Raw genomic sequence first — 19,122 nt, 5'->3', positions numbered from 1 at the left:
CCCACACGCTTCATGATACAAAGGAACCTGATCCTCAGGTCAGAGCTAGAAGAACTGTGGAGAATGATCACAGCTTATTTCTCCATCTTTGCTCTTAGCTCTTTACTACAAAGCCTCGGGCCTCAAGGTACCCTTCTCGGACCAGCAGCATTGGCCGCCCTGAGAACTTCTATTTACTTATTTTTTTAAAGATTTTATTTATTTATTTGACAGAGATAGAGTGAGAGAACACACAAGCAGGGAGAGGGGGGAGGCACAGGGAGATGGAGAAGCAGAGTAGGGAGTCCGATACAGGGAGTTGATCCCAGGACCCTGGGATCATAACCTGAGCCGAAGGCAGATGCGTAAGGACTGAGCCATCCAGGCGCTCCTACCCTGAGAACTTTTAGATCTGCGGGCCTCACTCCTGACCTGTTGAATCTGAAGCTGTAGGTTATCAAGGCCCCCAGGTGATTTCTGTGGTCAGTAAAGCATGAGACACAAGCTGGCCGCAAGGGAAGGCCTTCATCATCAAACAGATGAACCTATTTCCATACATACTTACGTAATGACACACTTTTAAAGACCAAATTTTGATAAATAAAATCAGGTGAAATATTATTTCTTCTCTTTTTGTTTCTTTGCTCTTCTTCTCATAGGGGCTTCACCTTTCTGACATTCAGCTCCTGATTCCTTCAGATGAGTCAATACCTTCACATCTCTTTGGTCCTAGGGAACATCCTTATTTGGTTATTTTAAGGGGGATCAGGGGGAACACCAGTGGATGCTATACTCGAAGTCCCCAACCAGCCTTCAAAACGCTGCCTGCCTCAGGATGTCCATCACGGGATGCACCCCTAATTTGAGGAATCTGGGCAATGATAAACACAGAAACCCATGTACCCTATGTTTTAATATCTAAATGCTTTAAGTCAAGCTTCCAGACTGCTAAGTAAAATATGTTCTCCTGGTGTCCCATAAGATTTTATCCTGACCCTCAAGGGTGGTGGAAAGCCAAGGTTACATGCTCATAACTCTGAAAACCGGTATCCTGTTGCCACCTCGCAGGCCTAGTGATGAGCATACTAGTGGCGTGGTCCATCATGTAGCACAGACTTAGAGAAGAGGCTATGCGGGCCCTGGAAGTGGGCTTGGGGTTGCTGAGCAGGGAATTTGAGTGTCTAGATGCAGGGACATGAGTTCTGAGTAGGCATATCCTCTAGGCCCACAGTCTCTTTGTCTTGTGAAGGGGCAGGCGAGAAGATGCCAGAAAGGGGTCCTCTAAAGTAAGGGTTGGCATTTTTTTTTTTTCTGTAAGGGGCCAGATAATTAATATTTAATCCCTGTGGGTCAAAGGGTCTCTATTGTGAGAATTCAACTCTGCCATCGTGGCAGGAAAGCAGCCTTAGACAATACTTCAATAATAAGCAGACTGGCTCCCAATAAAACTTTATTTACGAAAAACAGGCTGCCAGTCAGGGGCCACGTTCGCTTCCCTCGTTCTGAAGGCTGGGACCCAGAACCTGAATGTGCGGGAGATACTCTTTATCACTATTTTCAGTCATTCTTTTGTGTTGGCGTCAGCTGATTCATCCAAATCTAGTCCAGAATTTCTATATTTAAAATATGTTTAGTAAAAATAGGCTTAAATGACACTAGAAATTTATCAGTTGCACAAGACACATATACGGTATATATGCGCAGAAGGGGTCTGAAGTGGTATGCTAAAGATAACATGTGTTCACTGGAGGGGGAGGGTTTAGCAACAGGCAGCTGGCAAGCTGGAACTTGGGTTTTTCTGTTTGTATACGTTGGTAATGGGGCAAGTTACTCCATAGCAAATGTGACTATGAAAATATAAAATTGACAAACATTTTGCAATGTACAATTGCGTGATAAGGGTGTCCTAAAGTTAATTAAAGATACTTTCATATTCAAAGCAAAAGTAACCCAATACAAACTTTCTTTTTGACCTTTCTTAGACAAATTCATATTCAGTTCGACCATTCGGAGGGAATACTGTAATAAAAGAATATGCCAGAAAGTCTGAGACCATCACAGACATGCTGATGCAAAAGTGTCCGGAGGATTTGTCCTGTGTACTCAGGAACATTCGGCAATCTCCCCGGCTCCCAGGAAACATCGCTGTCATTGTGCAGCTCCTACACAACATATCCACGGTGCTATCGACAGGTGTCGACGAAGTGAAGATGCAGGTGAGTGGCCTTGACTTGGTAGAATGACATTTTGGTGGAAAGGAATGCAGTTCGCTGGAGTATTCTGTGGGCTTTTTGGGGTCTTTCCCATCAGTGTCTGTAATGCCTGGCATAGCAAGTGCTCAATAAATGTTCACCACAGAATAAACAAAGGAAAACGGAAAAGGTGAACACAACCAGTACATGTTTAGATACAGAACTTCTTTGGGTGCTGGGTCCGACACAGGGATAAGCTTGCCCAACGTATATTTTGGCTACTGAAAACCTCTAAGAACTATTCTGGTTCCTGCAGAGGAAGACTTTTCTACTTTTACTTGTGAGTCAAAACAGGATGCTAAAGTAGAAATTAAGCGAATGCAAAGAATACAGCCATACGTGTCTGCTGCAGAAGTGTGAAGTGGGCCTGGATTCATTTCTTTTACTTTCAATCTTTGAGGCAGAGGAGAAAAAGGAGGTTCAGCCTCTGGTGTCAGATTTCAATTTGCTATGTTCCTGTCCAGGGTCCTGCACACAATTGGGACTTAATAGATATTTGTTGCAAGATTGGGTATTCTGAGCAGGGTGGGCAAGTGGCTGGCTTCACCACGGTGTGAAGGGGAAGTGCTGATGTCAGTGAGATTGGGGAAGGATGCCCCCTTGCCTGCCTCCCGGGTGACTCTTCATACATGAAATGAGGGCAATTCCTTCCTTGCGCTATTCTCCAGCTCAAATTTTGTTGGCCTGCCAGTACCCTGGGGATCTCATTACGAGGCTGATTCTGATTCAGTAGGTCTGGGGTGGGCCCTGAGAGTTCCCAGGGGATGCCTATGCAACTGGCTGGAGGACCACACTTTATAAAAGTGAATCCTGACTGTCCTGGCAGATTCGGGAAGTGGCTCAGTAACTAATTCTGGTTCTTCATTGGCAGAGTTACAGTATTATGGCCAACCACATTCTCAACAGCAAAAGCATATCAAACTGGACCTTCATCCCTGAAAGAAACAGCAGCTGTGTCCTGCTACACTCGGTCAATTCCTTTGCAAGAAAGCTATCTATAAATAAGTATCCCATTGACATATCAGATGTCTTCATTCATACTATGGGCACCACCATATCCCAAGACAATGCTGGGAAGAATTTCACTTTTTCAATGAGAATTAACGACACAGGCAGTGAGATCACTGGGCGGGTCCTGATTGGTAGAGATGAACTTCAGAAAGTGCCTGCTCCTTCCCGGGCCATCAGCATTGCATTTCCGACTCTTGGGGCCATCCTAGAAGCCAGTCTTTTGGAGAACGTTACTGTCAATGGGCTCGTCTTGTCTGTCATTTTGCCCAAGGAACTTAAAAGAATCTCATTGATTTTTGAAAAGATCAGCAAGTCGGAGGAGAGGAAAACACAGTGTGTTGGCTGGCACTCCCTGGAGAGCAGATGGGACCAGCAGGCCTGTCAAATAATTCAAGAAAACTCCCAACAAGCTGTTTGCAAATGCAGGCCAAACAGGTTATTTACCTCCTTCTCCATTCTCATGGCACCCCACATCTTGGAGAGCCCGATCCTGACTCATATCACGTACATAGGGCTGGGCATTTCGATCTGCAGCTTGGTCCTTTGCTTGGTCATTGAGGTCTTGGTCTGGGGCCAAGTGACAAAGACAGAGATCTCATACTTACGCCATGTGTGCATCGCCAACATCGCTGCCACCTTGCTGATGGCTGACGTGTGGTTTGTTGTGGCTTCCTTTCTTAGTGGTCCCGTGACACACCACAACGGATGTGTGGCAGCAACGTTTTTTGTTCATTTCTTTTACCTTTCTGTGTTTTTCTGGATGCTGGCCAAGGCACTCCTTATCCTCTATGGAATCATGATTGTTTTCCATACACTGCCCAAATCGGTTTTGGTGGCTGCTCTCTTTTCAGTCGGCTACGGGTGCCCTTTGCTCATTGCTGCTATCACGGTTGCTGCTACCGAGCCCAGCAAAGGCTACCTACGGCCTGAGGCCTGCTGGCTCAACTGGGACATGACCAAGGCCCTCCTGGCCTTTGTGGTCCCAGCCCTAGCCATCGTGGTCGTAAACCTGATCACAGTCACACTGGTGATTGTCAAGACCCAGCGAGCCACCATTGGCAGTTCCATGTTCCAGGAAGTGAGAGCCATTGTGAGAATCAGTAAGAATATCGCTATCCTCACACCACTGCTGGGCCTGACGTGGGGATTCGGGATAGCCACTGTCATCGATGATAGCAACCTGGCCTTCCACATCATCTTCTCCTTGCTCAATGCGTTCCAGGTAAGTCTAGGTTCTACTGACCCAGTACTAAGGGAGAGAATTCAGGAAGAAGATTTGTCATCAGGAGCTTCTGCAATTGTATTTGTGAAAGACAATGGACTTGGAGTAGCATAGTGAGTCAGGAAATAAACTTCTTCCCCAAAGACCTGGGTTCAAATCTTGATTCTCTCACTTACCAATGTGTAATGTTCTCTTGGGATATTTGTTTAACTTTTCTGAGCCACATTTTTCTCACTTATAAGATGGGTATAATATTGCCCACCTTATAGGGTGTTAGGAAAATGAAATAAAACATTGGGAAAGCACCAAGTACCAAAATGACCAAAAGATTATAAATAGCACAACAGTAAGGCTGAACCGCTACTGTTTAGAAATTAAACACCACCACTTCCCCCAAATCTAGGTACCTAACTGGAGATAATAAAATGTGCACCTTTATTATATTTCTTTCCATTTGGAATTTTTAGTTCCCATTGGAAATCTTCTTATTTTAATGAGGCAAGTCATACAGAACAGTATTAAAGATAGTTTCCCTTCTCTTCTCTCACCTCTATGAATTAAACAGTGTTCACAGTTTCATGTGTCTCCTTGCCAAATTTTTATGCTTACATACAATATATTTTGACATAATATAGGGGTTAAGATATATATTATTATGCACCGTATTTTTTCACTTAAAAATACATGGTAGCCTCTTAGTAGATAACTATGTATAAATATGTCTCTTTATTGGCTGCATAGTAGTTATTCCATATTCAGTAATCCCTTACTTGACTGAAATTTGTTTTTTTCATTTTTTTCCTGTCACTATGTACCAATGTGCCAAAGTTTATCATATTGAATGTTAAATACATAGATAAGAATTAACTGATAAGAAAGCATTTGTTTTTCTAATGACCTTTAAAATAATCCTTTTTTCAGAATGTAGACTTATTTGAAAATAAATGTTTTACCTGGTGGATAATAGAGATTTGAAGTCAAATATTTTCTCTTTCAAAATTTAAATATAATGATTTCATTTTACAATAAGCATTTTGATGCCTTGGCAAACAAGGTTAATAATAATAGAGGTGCCTCATAATTTGACTCTGTATTTATGCATTTCTACAAAAAAAATTTTTTATATAGCTTTTACCCAAGTTTATGCAGCTAGTCACGGACAGGGCTGGTATAACCACCTAGCGTTCTCAAATTTCTGATCAGCATATCCCATGGCTGTTTGTCAGGAGCCCTTAAAGAGTTCATGTATCTACTCTTCTGCATTTCCCTTTCCTTGTCTCCCCGGGTGTCCTCTTGCTGTGAGTTTTGGTCTGGACTAGGCTGTGAGCATTTGCATTTTGGTACCATGAGCTCCTTTACCTATCATGATAAGATCAATTTGTAATTTCAACTCAGTTTCTGCCTTGACTCCTGCCAAGGAGGGTGGAGCTCATTTAAATGCCAGTACTGATGGATGTGAGAAGCTGAGCCTGGGGTGTAGATGAAGGGTAGACACTGGCGCAGGCTCTAGGCACTGGTGTGCTGCAAGGTGGTTTGTCCTGTCTCCAGAGAAATGACTTCTATTTTCAGGAGTTTTGCAAGCTGACCTCATTAAAAATTAAATATGCAAACTTGTGATTAAATAAAACAAAGGTTTTGTGTAAGGTCCTACATCCTCAAAATACATTAATTCCTAATTATTTGTCTACATTTTCCTATGCTCGTGAAGTTATTTTCATCTATTATGTCTGTACGGTGGACACGCTGTATAATGATGTGCCCATCCCTTCCTAACTCCACATTTGGTGACACTGCATTGCTGGATTTAAATCAGCCAGTGTGGGAGTATTTAACCACAGAGACAGGAAAATGCTACAAATTAGTAGAGCTGGTTATGGCTATTTACCAGCAAATCAGTGGGCCAAGGCATCCTTGGGATGCCCAGTGTGGGAGGAGAGAAAGGGGAGCCCTCCATCAGCTGACGTGGGGGAACACAATCAAGCAAGAGGAAGGAAGCAGAACTAGCAGAGTTTTAGGATGAGGGGCAGGTGGTACTGATGGAGCGGACAGAGAAGAGATACCCCTGAACACACTGTAGGGTCCAGAAGATGTAGGAGAAAGACTCTCTTGGAGGTTTCCTGGTCCTAGCCCTGTGGGAGCACCTCCACTGGTTTTAAAGCTCAACTGCCCCCTTTGCTGGAGAAATATTAGTTGTTGACTTGACTGCACACTTTATAACCTGCAACTCCTGGTTGGTATCCTCTCTTGTGTTTACTGAGAGTAACTGTGGGCTGGGTAAGGTTTGGAGACCCCCTTATAGTTGTTTTAGTAGGAGAAATGTATATGTCTTATTCCATTTGGGCTACTGTAACAAAAACACCATAAATTATGTGGCTTATACATAACAGAGATTTATTTTTCACAGTTTTGGAGGCTGGCAAGTCCAAGGTCAAAGCACACACAAATGCAGTGTTTGGAGAGAGCCTGCTTCCTGCCTCATAGACGGATAGCCATCTTGCTATAACATCACATAGCAGGACAGGCAAGGGAGTTTTCTGGGGTCTCTTTTGTAATGGCACTAATCCCTTTCATGAGTGCCCCACCTTCATGACCTAATTACCTCCCAAAAGCATGCCTTTAAATACCTTCACATTGGGCATTAGGATTTAGCAGATAAATTTTGGCGGGGAGTAGGAACATTCCTTCCATAAAGCATGTATTTTAAAATTTGGGAGAACACCTTGAGATTTATCTGCTCCAATTGTGGTTTATCTACCAAAGAAATGCAAAGAGGCTGCCTCCAGTGAATTTTTATCAATCAGATACTAAACCCTTGATTAATAATTTATCCAGATTTTCTGAATGATATTTTGTGTAACTTTTCCCAAGGTGGGACCAATGAAAAGTGATCTTAGTGGAATATTTCCCAGTTACACTGTATTTATGAGTAAGATAAATGACTGTACAAATGCAGGTTGCATAATAAAGCTGTTAAACACACACACACAGATGTAGACATAGACATACACACAAATAAATATACAGAGACACCACATTTATTGAGTATTTTGTGTCAGGCGTTATGCTAAGCATTGCAGATGTGAATATACTTAGTTTAGCCATGAGAATTGAAAACCTTACATGGAGAGAAATTCCTCTTTGTCCTTTAGCCATAGGAATGTACGTTTTAGAGGAAACAGGCTAAAATCATGGTTTCTAGATATTTAAAAAATTTAAATCCTAAGCAAAATTCATAGAGATTCCGATTTAAAATGTATCCATTGTACCAAAACCAGGCCTGGGTGTACGTGTCCCAAGCATTTTTATACAAATGACACTTTGTAACCTAATGGCCCATGACATCCATGACATTTTCTTGGTAGATACAGTGACAGATTTCAACAGTTATCTTGTAGGCTAAGGGTGTCACACAGAAACGCAATCTCACAGAAGGTCTCCAAGCTTTGAAGTGCTTGCTGGACTGACTGAATGGATAGGTATATTTGGTATGTTTAGGGGAATGGATGAGCTGTATGGGCAGCACCAATGCCTGTGAAATCTTCCACCTCTCAGGTAAGCTTTTTTACAAATAGAGGTAGCAGTGGGTTTAGTATCATTCCCGTTGAGGACCACCGGGTTGCAACATCTTTATGGTGCCATTTATATTAAAACCATGTGTCTTAATAGACGTCTGCCTATTATAAGCCTAATATAAGGCTTCATGTTCAATTATGAAATTGAGGGTGATGCCTTGTTAATCAAAGGTCATGAGCTCAGTTCTCTTCTCAGGTGAGCCAGGACCTGCTTAACCACACCTTCAGGAGAAACTGTCTAATGAATGCTGCAATTTATCACATTTTCAAAGTTGAATCTCTGAGTTTCTTTCTCCTTGTCTGGAAATGGGACAAATAATTTTCCTTCCTTCTTTAGGGGAGTGTTTTGGGACAACTCAAATGGACTATACCTATAGAGGAACAGCTTCCTTTTGGCTTTCATGGGGTCTGGCTTTGTATGGATGGTAAGGGATCTGCGAGCTAAGTGATTCCCTCCAAGTTATCCTATTTGGAGCATCTGTTTCTGAGTACACGTTATGTGCTTAGAAGCTCAATCTGTTTTGGGTCTTAGTCTTCTGAGGGTCCATGTGCTTGACTTCCTTTGTGAGTTTTATAACAATCTTTGGTTGTGGATAGGGGAAGGAGGTTGAGAGTGTTAACAGAAGCTGAGCATAGTTGCTTTTGATATTTTTTCTATGGAAGTTTCTTTGATTATAGTTTGTCCAAGGACTGCAAGGACTGCTGTCTATGACCTAATATATTCTCTGACACTTGCTCAGGCTATTATAGTCTGGTGAGCTCCTGATAAATGCAAAACACTTTTATTTTAACCAGTTGAATAAGAAAGTCCCATCGTCTAGTATGGATCCTGGACCTTGGTCTGTTTGATTTACTGAGGTTTCCCCAGTGTCTGGCATGAGGCTGGCACATGGAAGATGCTTAATCAGTATTCATCGAATGGATGAATCTAGGTGCTGTAACCATAAGAGAGTCAAAATTTTATTAAATTGTTTTTGATTTTATTTATTTATTTATTTTAACCGGAATAGATACTGATGAATACTGGTATTTAAAATGGCTAAATGGCTCTTCTTCCCTCTTCTGTGTTTCTCAGGGCTTCTTCATCTTGGTGTTTGGAACAATCCTGGACCCAAAGGTATCACAAATCCCTCTTCCTTTTGTTTCCCCCCATGATCCATACTTGGCTCTGAAATACTCACTTGTAAAGACCACTTACTGAGCGTCTCCGACCTCTATCATTTGTGCGGACACTTGCACACGGCATCACTCTTCTTTATGATACAAGTAAAATATACCATCTGGCAAACTCCTGCGGAGCTAAGCATTGCATATACATTAGCTCTAGTCCTTAAAACAATCTTGGGTATTCTTATTTTCAGTTTTATGGATGTGGACCATGAAACTCAGAGTGATTAAACCTGCCCATGAGCTCTACAGAAACCCACTCTAACAAGCTGAAACAGAAAGAGGATTGATTAAATCTCACAAGATCAACTTCGGGAAGGTCTCTCTGGCTTGGAGACTCGAGGCTACACCCAAGGAACGATTCCCAATCCAGAGACAGAACTAGACACCTGTGCTCCTCCCCACTTCCCTGGGTACAGATAGCACAGCTCACCAGGCCCATGTCAGGCAGCAGATGCTGAGCTAGACTTGCTGCTCCTGTTGTCCTGTAGATCACCTCCACCCTGCCTGTTGGGATCTACTGGCACCTGCTTCTTTGTCCTGTCATGTCTGATTGGCTGAGTCCAGGTCACGTGGCTGGATCTCCGCTGCAAGGGAGGTCAGGACAGTGAGTTCCACCTTAAAGAGCTGTAGACTCTGGGAAGGGAATTTTCCAAGTACAGATGTGTGTGTGTAGGTGGTAAGTGGTGAAAACAGAGGAAAGCTAAACAAATGAATAGAATACCAAATGTTTACTCAGCCTTCTAAGATCACTCTCTTTCCTTTATACTATGCTGCCTCCTGAGTGAGCAAAGTAATCAACTCTCTCAAGTGTAGAAGCAAACACCTTCGCTGCAGGGTTGATTTTTTAATTGATTATTATTAATTAGTTAATTCCATTATTAAGTTAATAGCTGAGATTTATGAATGAGGCATTTCACACTAGTCCTTTCATTTTGTTATGAGGATACCATATCGACCAAATAAAAATTATTTAGAAGTGGTAGAGGATTGGTGTTTCAGTCTTTCTATTTCCGGTACAAACTTTGCACCGCTGGGAGAGTTCCTTAAGTCTCAGGAACCCAGATCCCCCAAAAGGAATGCAGAGATTATGATGATTTTCCTGCCTATTCTGCTTGATCCTGGTAAAGAACAAATGTGATTTTGTTAAGTGAAAATACATAGAAAGCATTTAAGGTAGTACACAGTTGTATACCAAGTGATTTTTTTTTTTAAATAATCATAACACCACAACTAGTGTTTATTGTCAAAACAGCAGCAGCATTATTATTTATTAATTTACCAGGTGTTACGAGATGTGCAAAGAACTCTAAGACCTAGAACTTTCTATGAAGATCAAAACCTCTTACATTTAATATTCTAACGTAAAAGGTCAAGACTCAAAAGTTGTCACAGGACCGTACATGATTAGTTGACATAAAGTTGTTTATGCCAGGAATCTTCACAAATTTTTTTTAGGATCAGTAAAAAGTAATGAGCATATGTCCCCAGATGTGTTTATTATCAATTTACAAAGTATGTATTTTGCATGTTATGAAACCCAAATTTTAAAAAAGATGAAAAAAAAGGAAATGTAAATAGAAGCTCTAGGTTGTCTCCCCATATCCCTGTGGACCCTTGAGTGCACAGTCCCAGGCCCTGGGGAGTGCTTCTCCTCCTTTGGATGCCATGTGTGACAAAGCATATTGTATTTTCTGGGAAGCATGAAGTCACTTTGAGCTGGAGAGGTTTGGTACCCATTAACTGTGAAGACAGAACTAACTATAAGTCCTCAGAATGTGAATAACATTTTATGAAGTGGAAGGGAAGAGGAAATAGAAATAAGACAGTGCCTGCATTCAGCAGGAGACATGTAGGGAAATTGACAAGTTGGTTTGGAGTCTGGGGACATAAAGCCAAGTCTCAGTTCTTCTCAGTAGTCAACTGACTTTGGGTGTCACCTCGACTACTAATCTTAATGTCCTCTGTTGTAAAATGGACATAATAGTATCTATTTTATAGGATTATTTCTTGAATAAAATGAGATGACAGGCATGAAAAGTGTTTTTTAAAAATATATGAATATAAAACTAAATATAATGTAAGAAACAAAGTATATTTGATACATTAATAAATTACTTAATATAGGGGCTCCTGGGTGGCTCAGTTGGTTATCAGTCTTGGGCTCAGGTCATGATCCCAGGGTCCTGGGATAGAGCCTTGCATTGGGCTCGCTGCTCCACAGGAAGCCCGCTTCTCCCTCTCCCTCTTCCTCTGCCTGCCACTCCCCCTGCTTGTGTTCTCTCTGTCTGTCGAACAGATAAATAAAATCTTTAAAAAAAATTACTTAATATATAAATATGCCATATTAGCATTATACTGTGTTAATTTATATTATTATATATCATGTTATTATATATTATTTATAACAATACATAAATATGTTTTATTAGTATATTATATGTATTTCTATTATATATTATATTAGCATTAATATACTGTATATAATCATATATATTATTTAATATGTATTAAATATATTTACATTTTATATGTATATTTATGTTAAATCTATTTAATATATATTTAACATACAAAATATAATTGTTATTTGTTATTCTTATTTTCTTTATTCCATGGACTTTTGCTGTGTTGCATAGGATTCTGTTTTTTAACTATGGATTGGCCTCTAGAAAAGGTTGTTTTCTTTTTTAAAGATTTTATTTATTTACAAGAGAGAGCATGAGCAGGGGCAGAGGGGCAGAGGGGCAGAGGGGCAGTGGGGCTGAGCGGCTGAAGGGCAGAAGGAGAGAGAAAAGCAGGCTCCCCATTGAGCAGGGAGCCCAATGCAGGTCTCCATCCCAAGACCCTGGGATCATGACCTGAGCCGAAGGCAGACACTTAACCACCTGAGCCACCCCGGTGCCCCTAGAAAGGGGAGTTCAAATAACAGACAAGCCACAGGAAATGTCTAATGTCTAATCAAGTGCTCCAAAAATCTGTTACCAAAGCGAAATCAAAGATTCCTCAAACTTGTGGCAAACTGTATTTCTTAGGCACGGGGTTCACGCTTCAGGCCTCTGAATAGGTGTCTCCTGTGCTAGCCTCACCTTCCTGTGTCTCTCCCTCTCCCCACCTTTTCCTGAAGCGTTCCTCCGAGTTACGGACTCCTCCACATCCCAGCGACAGGGCCTGGCTGGTAACCCACTTTCTCCCCACAGTGTTGGCCTGGCCTGTGCATCTGTGTTGACTTTCATAATCTTTTAATTCTTAACTCCTTTTGTTCTCTATCCAGATAAGAGAAGCTTTAAAGAGTCGAGTAACTTCTGCAAAATGGAGCTCCAGACTATCTGAGGTAAAGCCTGCATACTCATTATTGCATGTGGCATGTTGCTAAAACAGTCCCCCTAATTCTGTGGATTCCGAAGTGCCCCGTGAGCACCTCTTTGACCTGTTCAGATTCCTTTGGGGGTCGTGGCATCCATAGAGAGGAAAGCAGACTATGTGCATTTAGAGGAGAGTGGCCAGGCAGGGAGTGGGGGTAAGGGGTTGTTTTGGGGGGCAGACTTCAACCCAGGCAGCAGGAGAGCAAGCCCATGCGGAAGCAGAGAAATGAGAGAAGAAAATCTCATCTTCTTGGGACCGCCTGTTCTTTCCCTCCGACTCTAGTTGGCAGAACTGCAAACAAAGTGAGGAAGTCCAGGGAAACAAATTCTGATGCTGCACAAACAAAGAACCTCCTAGTAGCTTGATTTTCAAGAGGGGCTGGCCGCCATGGTTACCGGAGTTGTAAAGGAAGGCTGGGGCCGGCTCAGTGGTGTTGTAGAGAAGGCTCTACAGTCTAGGAGTACACACGCCCTTGACCTTCACTTGCACAGTGCAGAAACCGTGTATTGCTATGCCAAGGTTCCACCCCTCAGCTGTTCTGAGGGAGGGAAATACGGAAAGTGTTTGAATGGCAGCAAAAGGGACTTCGAGGTTGGCACAGGGGATGTTTCCCAATCACAAGAGAAAAGGCAATCTAGAGTTTTCCAGGCTGACATTGGGTAGGATCCATATCCATGGTTGGGCGGACAGCCCATGGCCTGAGTAGCAGCACTGTCCCACCCTATATCCTTCAGCCCTGTCCCACCCTATATCCCTCAGCCCTGTCCCACCCTATATCCCTTGCTTTGCTGGTCTCTCTCTTTTGATTTCCGTCACCCTCCCTTGTCCTCCCCTCCTTTCTTTTCCCTTTATTTTCCCATCTCTATTGCTGCTACTCCTACCCGAACTTGGTCCTTGGTTTGCAAACTCTGGGGATTGTTGGCCTCTCCATTGCCTTTCCAGCTGAAATGTTAAAAAGCTCCAATTTATTGAGACTAAACATCAATCATGATTTAAAAACAGTGGATCTCAACCTTAGCCAAAGACTGGAGTCAAGTGGGAAGCTTCAAAACATGTTGCCTGAGTCCCACCCCTGCGGAGTCTCATGGGATTGGTCTGCGGTGTGTCTGGGAATTTTAGGAGCCCCCCCCCCGATGGTTCTCATGTCTTCGAGGCTGGGACCCTCTCATCCTGAAGTCCCGAGCATTGTACCTATTTGCCTCTAACCAGCCTCACTGGTCGCCTGGTCCCCTCAGGAGAGTTCGGGCCCTTGCAACCCCTTCCAGTCTGGCTCCGCTCCTTTCTGATGTGATTTCAGTACCCGCTGGTCCAGCCACACAGGGCTAGTCTGCCCTTCAGTACTATCCAGAAATAGTCATTGGGCCCATTTCTCTTTGTGTTTTTACCTAAAAGCTAAGTCAGGATTATACCCAGAACTTTATTTTTAGTTTGTTGGTTGTTGGAGTCCATGGCTTTCAATGCTGGTAGCACCTTAGAAACACGTAGAAAGCTTTTTAAAAAACAAATACTGTGTACACCCAAGAAAATTTAAACCAGGCACTCTTGGGGTTAGGGCTTGTCACTTAAAAAAATTTTTTAAATCAAACTTAATTTTTTTAATTTGAAAAAAATTTTAAAAAATATTTTGTTTACTTGAGAGAGAGAGAGAGAGAGAGAATGAGCATGAGCATGGAGGAGAGGGAGAAGCAGGCTCCCTGTGAGCAGGGAACTCGATGTGGGGCGTGATCCCAGGACCCTGAGATCATGAACTGGGCTGAAGGCAGGTGCTTAACCGACTGAGCCACCCAGGGGCCCCACTTTTTTTAAATTTTAATTTTTTTTAAACTCCCCAGTAATTCTGATGAGCTGCCAGGGCTAAGCACCATGGGTCTGGGGAACCCGGTAAATTTATCCCAACTTTTTGCAATCCTTCTTCTGCCCACAAGCTTTAGGCTTGTTTCTAGTCAGTATTATGTCCTCCTCAGAGGAAGTAGGCTTATTATCTGTCCTCTCTCCTGGTGAGTAGACCTGAGTAGATCTAAGTAGACCTCTCTGTGCAGCAACCTCTCCTCGTAGTACCTGCTTGTGGGGTGTCAGTCCCCGCTCCCCAGACCCAGGATACAGGGATGTGCTTGTCTGTGTTCATTTTACATCCACTGTGGCGTGGTCTATGCTCATGTGGAGATCATTCTACCTGTGAGTTAATGCATTATCTGTCCTAAGCAACATTTCCGTAAAACACGAGGCTATTTTAGACTCAGGTACATTATAAAAGGAGGACTGTAACATGGAAGGTTCCAGTAGGCCAGCTGAGAAGCGCTGTTTGAGGGCTAGGAGGCATTCTAGTGTTGGTCTGTCTCACCAGGCCACTCGCTTGTCTCGTCCTGCCTTCCTCCCCCCACGAGCAACCCCCAGGCCCCCAGGAGAGCGATCCAGGCCAGGTGGGTGGAGGATGTCTCACAGGGGCCTGTTCCTATGTTATCAGCAGTGCTAATATAAAGAAGGAGGGGTTGGAGAGAAAGGATACAATCAGTAGCTGTGGGTCACCATTCTGTGTGCTTTGAATATTTGTGATAATCGCAAGTGGACTACTAATGATTAAGTGCAATTACGCTTTTGTTGTCGACAGAACCTTTCTACTGATTTCTCCCGTCACCCCACCAAAGCGCCAAGCTAACCAACCTGGCCATACCCCTAACTTGGGAGGTGAGTGCGAAGGAAGGGTGTTCTCAAAGACATGCCATCCGGATGACATTTCTTTTAAAAACATCACAGTGTGAGTTGTTGTAACTAAGAATGATTTCTTTCTTGATTGAAAAGATTCTTACACAACCCATTCTCATCTGGTATGGTTAGAGTTATGTTCACACTTCTTCTAATGGTTGCACTACTGAAATTTCTGTTGTTGCTGTTTAACAGTGAGGTGTATCTGAGAATGGTTATGTTAGCCTGACTGAATTTCAGTGGGGAGGGAACAGAGATGCCAGTTCTACGTGGCTGCAGTCCCCCTCTCGCATTCCCCATCCCCAGGGCGTGAGACCAACAATATCTCCACATATCCCACTGTGGCCCCTCTCTTTCCCTAGTGTGAAAAGACCAAGGAATGATCATAAACACTGTCTGTGAGAGGTTTCAGGGATAATGTCGAAGTTAATTCACTTTTGAGGTAATGTCTGAGAGACAGAGACATCGAAACAAAGGAAAGGGGGAAACAGAAGTATGGAGACACTGAGGGGCGTGGTGACTCTGGATTGTAAGAGAGCCACCCAGATATGTGGACATGAGCAGACAAGTCTGCTAATCCTCCCTACCCATTTCTCTATAGATCTATAGAGAGAAGATCAGACAGGGAGATGGAGCCACCCACCACAGGATACCCCATTCACAGGGCATCAGGGAGAAGCAGAGAGAGGCCAAGCGTTCCCGAGAGAGACCCAGAAAATACAGAAACAGAGATTTATACAGGAACACATAGAGAGTGACAGAGACAGAGCAGAGAGAGATGCAGAGAGAGAGGCGCTTGGATATCTAGACCAATCCTCCCTCCCCCAGCCCAATACATCAGCGCTCCAGTAAGCTGCTGTGGCTGAGACCTTCTGCGGCAGCCCAGGGCCTTGTACAAAGAAAGGGGGCGTTTCCAAGAGGAAAAGAAGTGGTCCAGCTAACAGAAGGACAAGGTTTGTAACTCAGCATTTGTAGGCAACAGAAAACCACCAGCCTGTCCCCTGGCTTCCAGAGTGACTTAAAAGACTCCCACTTGCCAAGGGGATGATACCCAAAGGGGCTTATTGCTCCAGAAAGAGTGAGTCCGTAATGCAGCTGTTGTGAGGCTTTGGGGTCTCACTGCTTGTACATTAAAGTTGTGATTTTTCTGTTCTTGACAAGGTCATACGTTCCAGGAATGGCAGAGCACCAGGAAAAATGTGCTTCTTCCTGTCTTCTTGCCTCTGGGGAGTATGAAGGAAGCCTCCCATGGCGCGGTGCTGATGAAGCGTGTATGAAGTATGGGAAGGATGGAAGGCCGCTCTGTCTAAGCTGTTCTGCACTGCTCAACATTTCTCTCCAACAACTGTCAACATGCATATATATATATATACCATACGCATATGTATATATACCAACATGCATATATATATATATATATATATAGACACCATGCCAGGCATCCCCAAGGGAAGAAGAAGATAAGATGGGCCGAAGCAGGACCTTGGTCCTTTTGGAGCCTCCAGCTCCATGCTGTTGGGCCATGTTTATCCTCAGGAAGAGAGTCTGCTTCATCTTGGCAAAGATGGCCAGGGATGTCACCTGGCTGGTTTCTGTGGGTTGTTAAGGGAGGCGCCCTCATGAATAGTCACCAGCAGTTGGGCTGACTCTAAGTAGGTCATTGCTGGTTCTTTGTACAAAAGGAATCCAACTGCTAGCATCGTCCACCTGTCCATATTTAAATGGATTACACAGTTAGCTCAGCTTGGGCTTGAATGCAACTTGGCCGTGAGCCAAGGAAAAACATAGAGCTTTTGAACCAGAAAGATGCTCATTGTAAGTGAAGGAGCTTGGAGACTGGCATGATGGACCACAGCTAATCCAGGCTTGAGCCAGAGCTGGACATCCGAGTCTGCAGATCTCCAGCTCTGAACTTTCTCCGCAAGACACAGAACCGCTGAGGGACTCTGTCTATTCTGATGATGTAAGATTAACCCTCACCAACAATATGTTTTTTTGAAACCAGTGATGAGGAAGGGAGACTATCATATTTCAAGTATAGAGCTGCTCATTTTCTTAACCTTGTAGGTAAACAAATTCGATGTTCAAACAAGGGGCCATGGATAGGTGAGCAGTACAATAGGTAGAAGCCCCTTTGCAGGGGCAGGGGAGCTCCTTTGCAAAGCAAGCACTCAGGTTGCTGCATCAGAAGAAAATGAGTGGCTAAAGGAAAAGCGGGCAGTGAATAGCCTCTAATTATCCTACCAAGAATCCAGTGTTAAATGATGTTACATTATAGAAGGGAAAGTGAGACACACTTTGTGAATGAGTGGGGTCTCTATCTTTTTTACTGTAAAAAACTTTCTCTAAGTAAGGAAGCTAGAAAAAGCAAAAAATACAATAAAAAAAAAAAGCCAATAAGAAGGTAGAAGGATACACCAACTTGCAGAGTAAGTCATCTTTCAAGTGGCATTGCTTAGCTTGCGACAACAGTCACATTTCTCTCAAATGAAGTCAGAAAGGATTTTAATTTGACATCTCCCTAGTTATTTCTGTCGAGTCTCTTCCAGGGAAGGGAGTGGGGCAGGCACAGTCCTGGTTTTCAGAATGCAGAGATCTCAGTACAGAGAAATGGGACTTACCCAGAGTCAATATGTTGAAGTGAGGACGGAAACTCATGAAGTCAAATTGTTACAGGATTAGAAATCTAGAAAAACTTTAGAAAAGACTGCGTCCAATGACCCCATTTTATAGATGGGAACTCTGAGCATGAATAAGAGAGAGAGAGTGGTATTTCATCTGTATTGTGCATTAAGCACGAAACAGTCCCATCTTGGATGAAAGCATGCTCCACTGAGATGTAGAACACTTCTGGGATGGGATGGCGGTAAAGACTTTCTTTATTACGATTATTATGAACAAAGAAAGGGCCCATGGATGCTAAGAGAAACTCCAGAAGTTTGTGGAAATCCCTCGAAGAAGCTGTGCCCTCTCTCCTGTAGCCCACGATCCCGTCTGTCCCCTCCTGAAAGATGATTCTGAACGACACATTTTGGTTGACTGTGGAAGACCCCGAGTGGAGACATACTCCGTGTCCTACTCACACAGAGGAAATGACCCAGTCAGGCGGCTCAGGGAGAAATTGGTGCTACCAGTGTCTAAGGCAGATTCGTGGTTAGATGCGTAAGACATGATGATTCTTGGGAAAGTTATTTAAGTTCCTTAGATTTTTATTTTCTCACCCATATATTGAAAAAATGGAGTCTACCTCATAGGATTGTTGTAAAGGTTAAATGACTACGTGTAGATAAAAATACCTAGAAGAGTATTTGGCCATTGAAATGTTAGCTGTTTTTGTTAAAGTATCTGTGAATTCACTTGCAAACACAGGGGCATGGCCTTGTGTGTGAGTTTAGAGATTGACACACTCATGGAAGTTAGTTCATTGAGTTCTAAATAAAAGAAATTAAGCATTTGATTCAGTCCATCCAGCATCGGGGGGGATCAGCCAGCAAAATCTGCTGAGCTAACCATCGGATAGTTCTTTGTTCTAGTGTTCCCATGTTGTAATACAGACTGTCCTGCCTGGGAAAGACTCCGTGGTTCTATTTAGGGCACATTGTGTCTGAGCTCTGCTTCACTTTTTTGCGCTCTCTCTGAAGTCTTCCCTGATGAGTCCATCCAGAAGTGCTGATGGTCCCCACCTGATTCCTATAATATTTATAATCTGTGCCACTCACTTTATATTTAGTATTTATTGTGTTTTATTGTTTGTTTGCTTTCTGTCTTTTGGTGTGCATATGTTTTCTTTCTCAGATAAGACTGTAAACCTTTGGGGATTGTGTTACTTACTTGATTTACTCACTCTCTT

The 19,122-nt window shown here is 43.0% G+C and overlaps 1 protein-coding gene across 1 annotated transcript in view; it reads left to right on the top strand.

Moving 5' to 3' along the window:
* The window catches only part of LOC111147803 (adhesion G protein-coupled receptor F2), a 37,921-nt gene extending 21,226 nt beyond the window's left edge, over positions 1-16,695 (top strand). The window contains exons 5-10 of the mRNA XM_022504045.1: positions 1,962-2,195; positions 3,103-4,464; positions 9,112-9,153; positions 12,478-12,537; positions 15,178-15,254; positions 16,448-16,695. Coding sequence (XP_022359753.1) covers positions 1,962-2,195; positions 3,103-4,464; positions 9,112-9,153; positions 12,478-12,537; positions 15,178-15,225 — 1,746 coding nt within the window. The 3' untranslated portion in view covers positions 15,226-15,254; positions 16,448-16,695. The remainder of the gene's footprint in view (positions 1-1,961; positions 2,196-3,102; positions 4,465-9,111; positions 9,154-12,477; positions 12,538-15,177; positions 15,255-16,447) is intronic.
* Positions 16,696-19,122: the final 2,427 nt, after the last annotated feature.

The sequence above is a fragment of the Enhydra lutris genome, unplaced genomic scaffold (genome assembly GCF_002288905.1).
Source record: "Enhydra lutris kenyoni isolate GAN:26980312 unplaced genomic scaffold, ASM228890v2 scaffoldscaffold17, whole genome shotgun sequence".
In the NCBI taxonomy this organism is placed as follows: Eukaryota; Metazoa; Chordata; class Mammalia; order Carnivora; family Mustelidae; genus Enhydra; species Enhydra lutris.
This window is presented reverse-complemented; position numbering and strand designations above follow the sequence as displayed.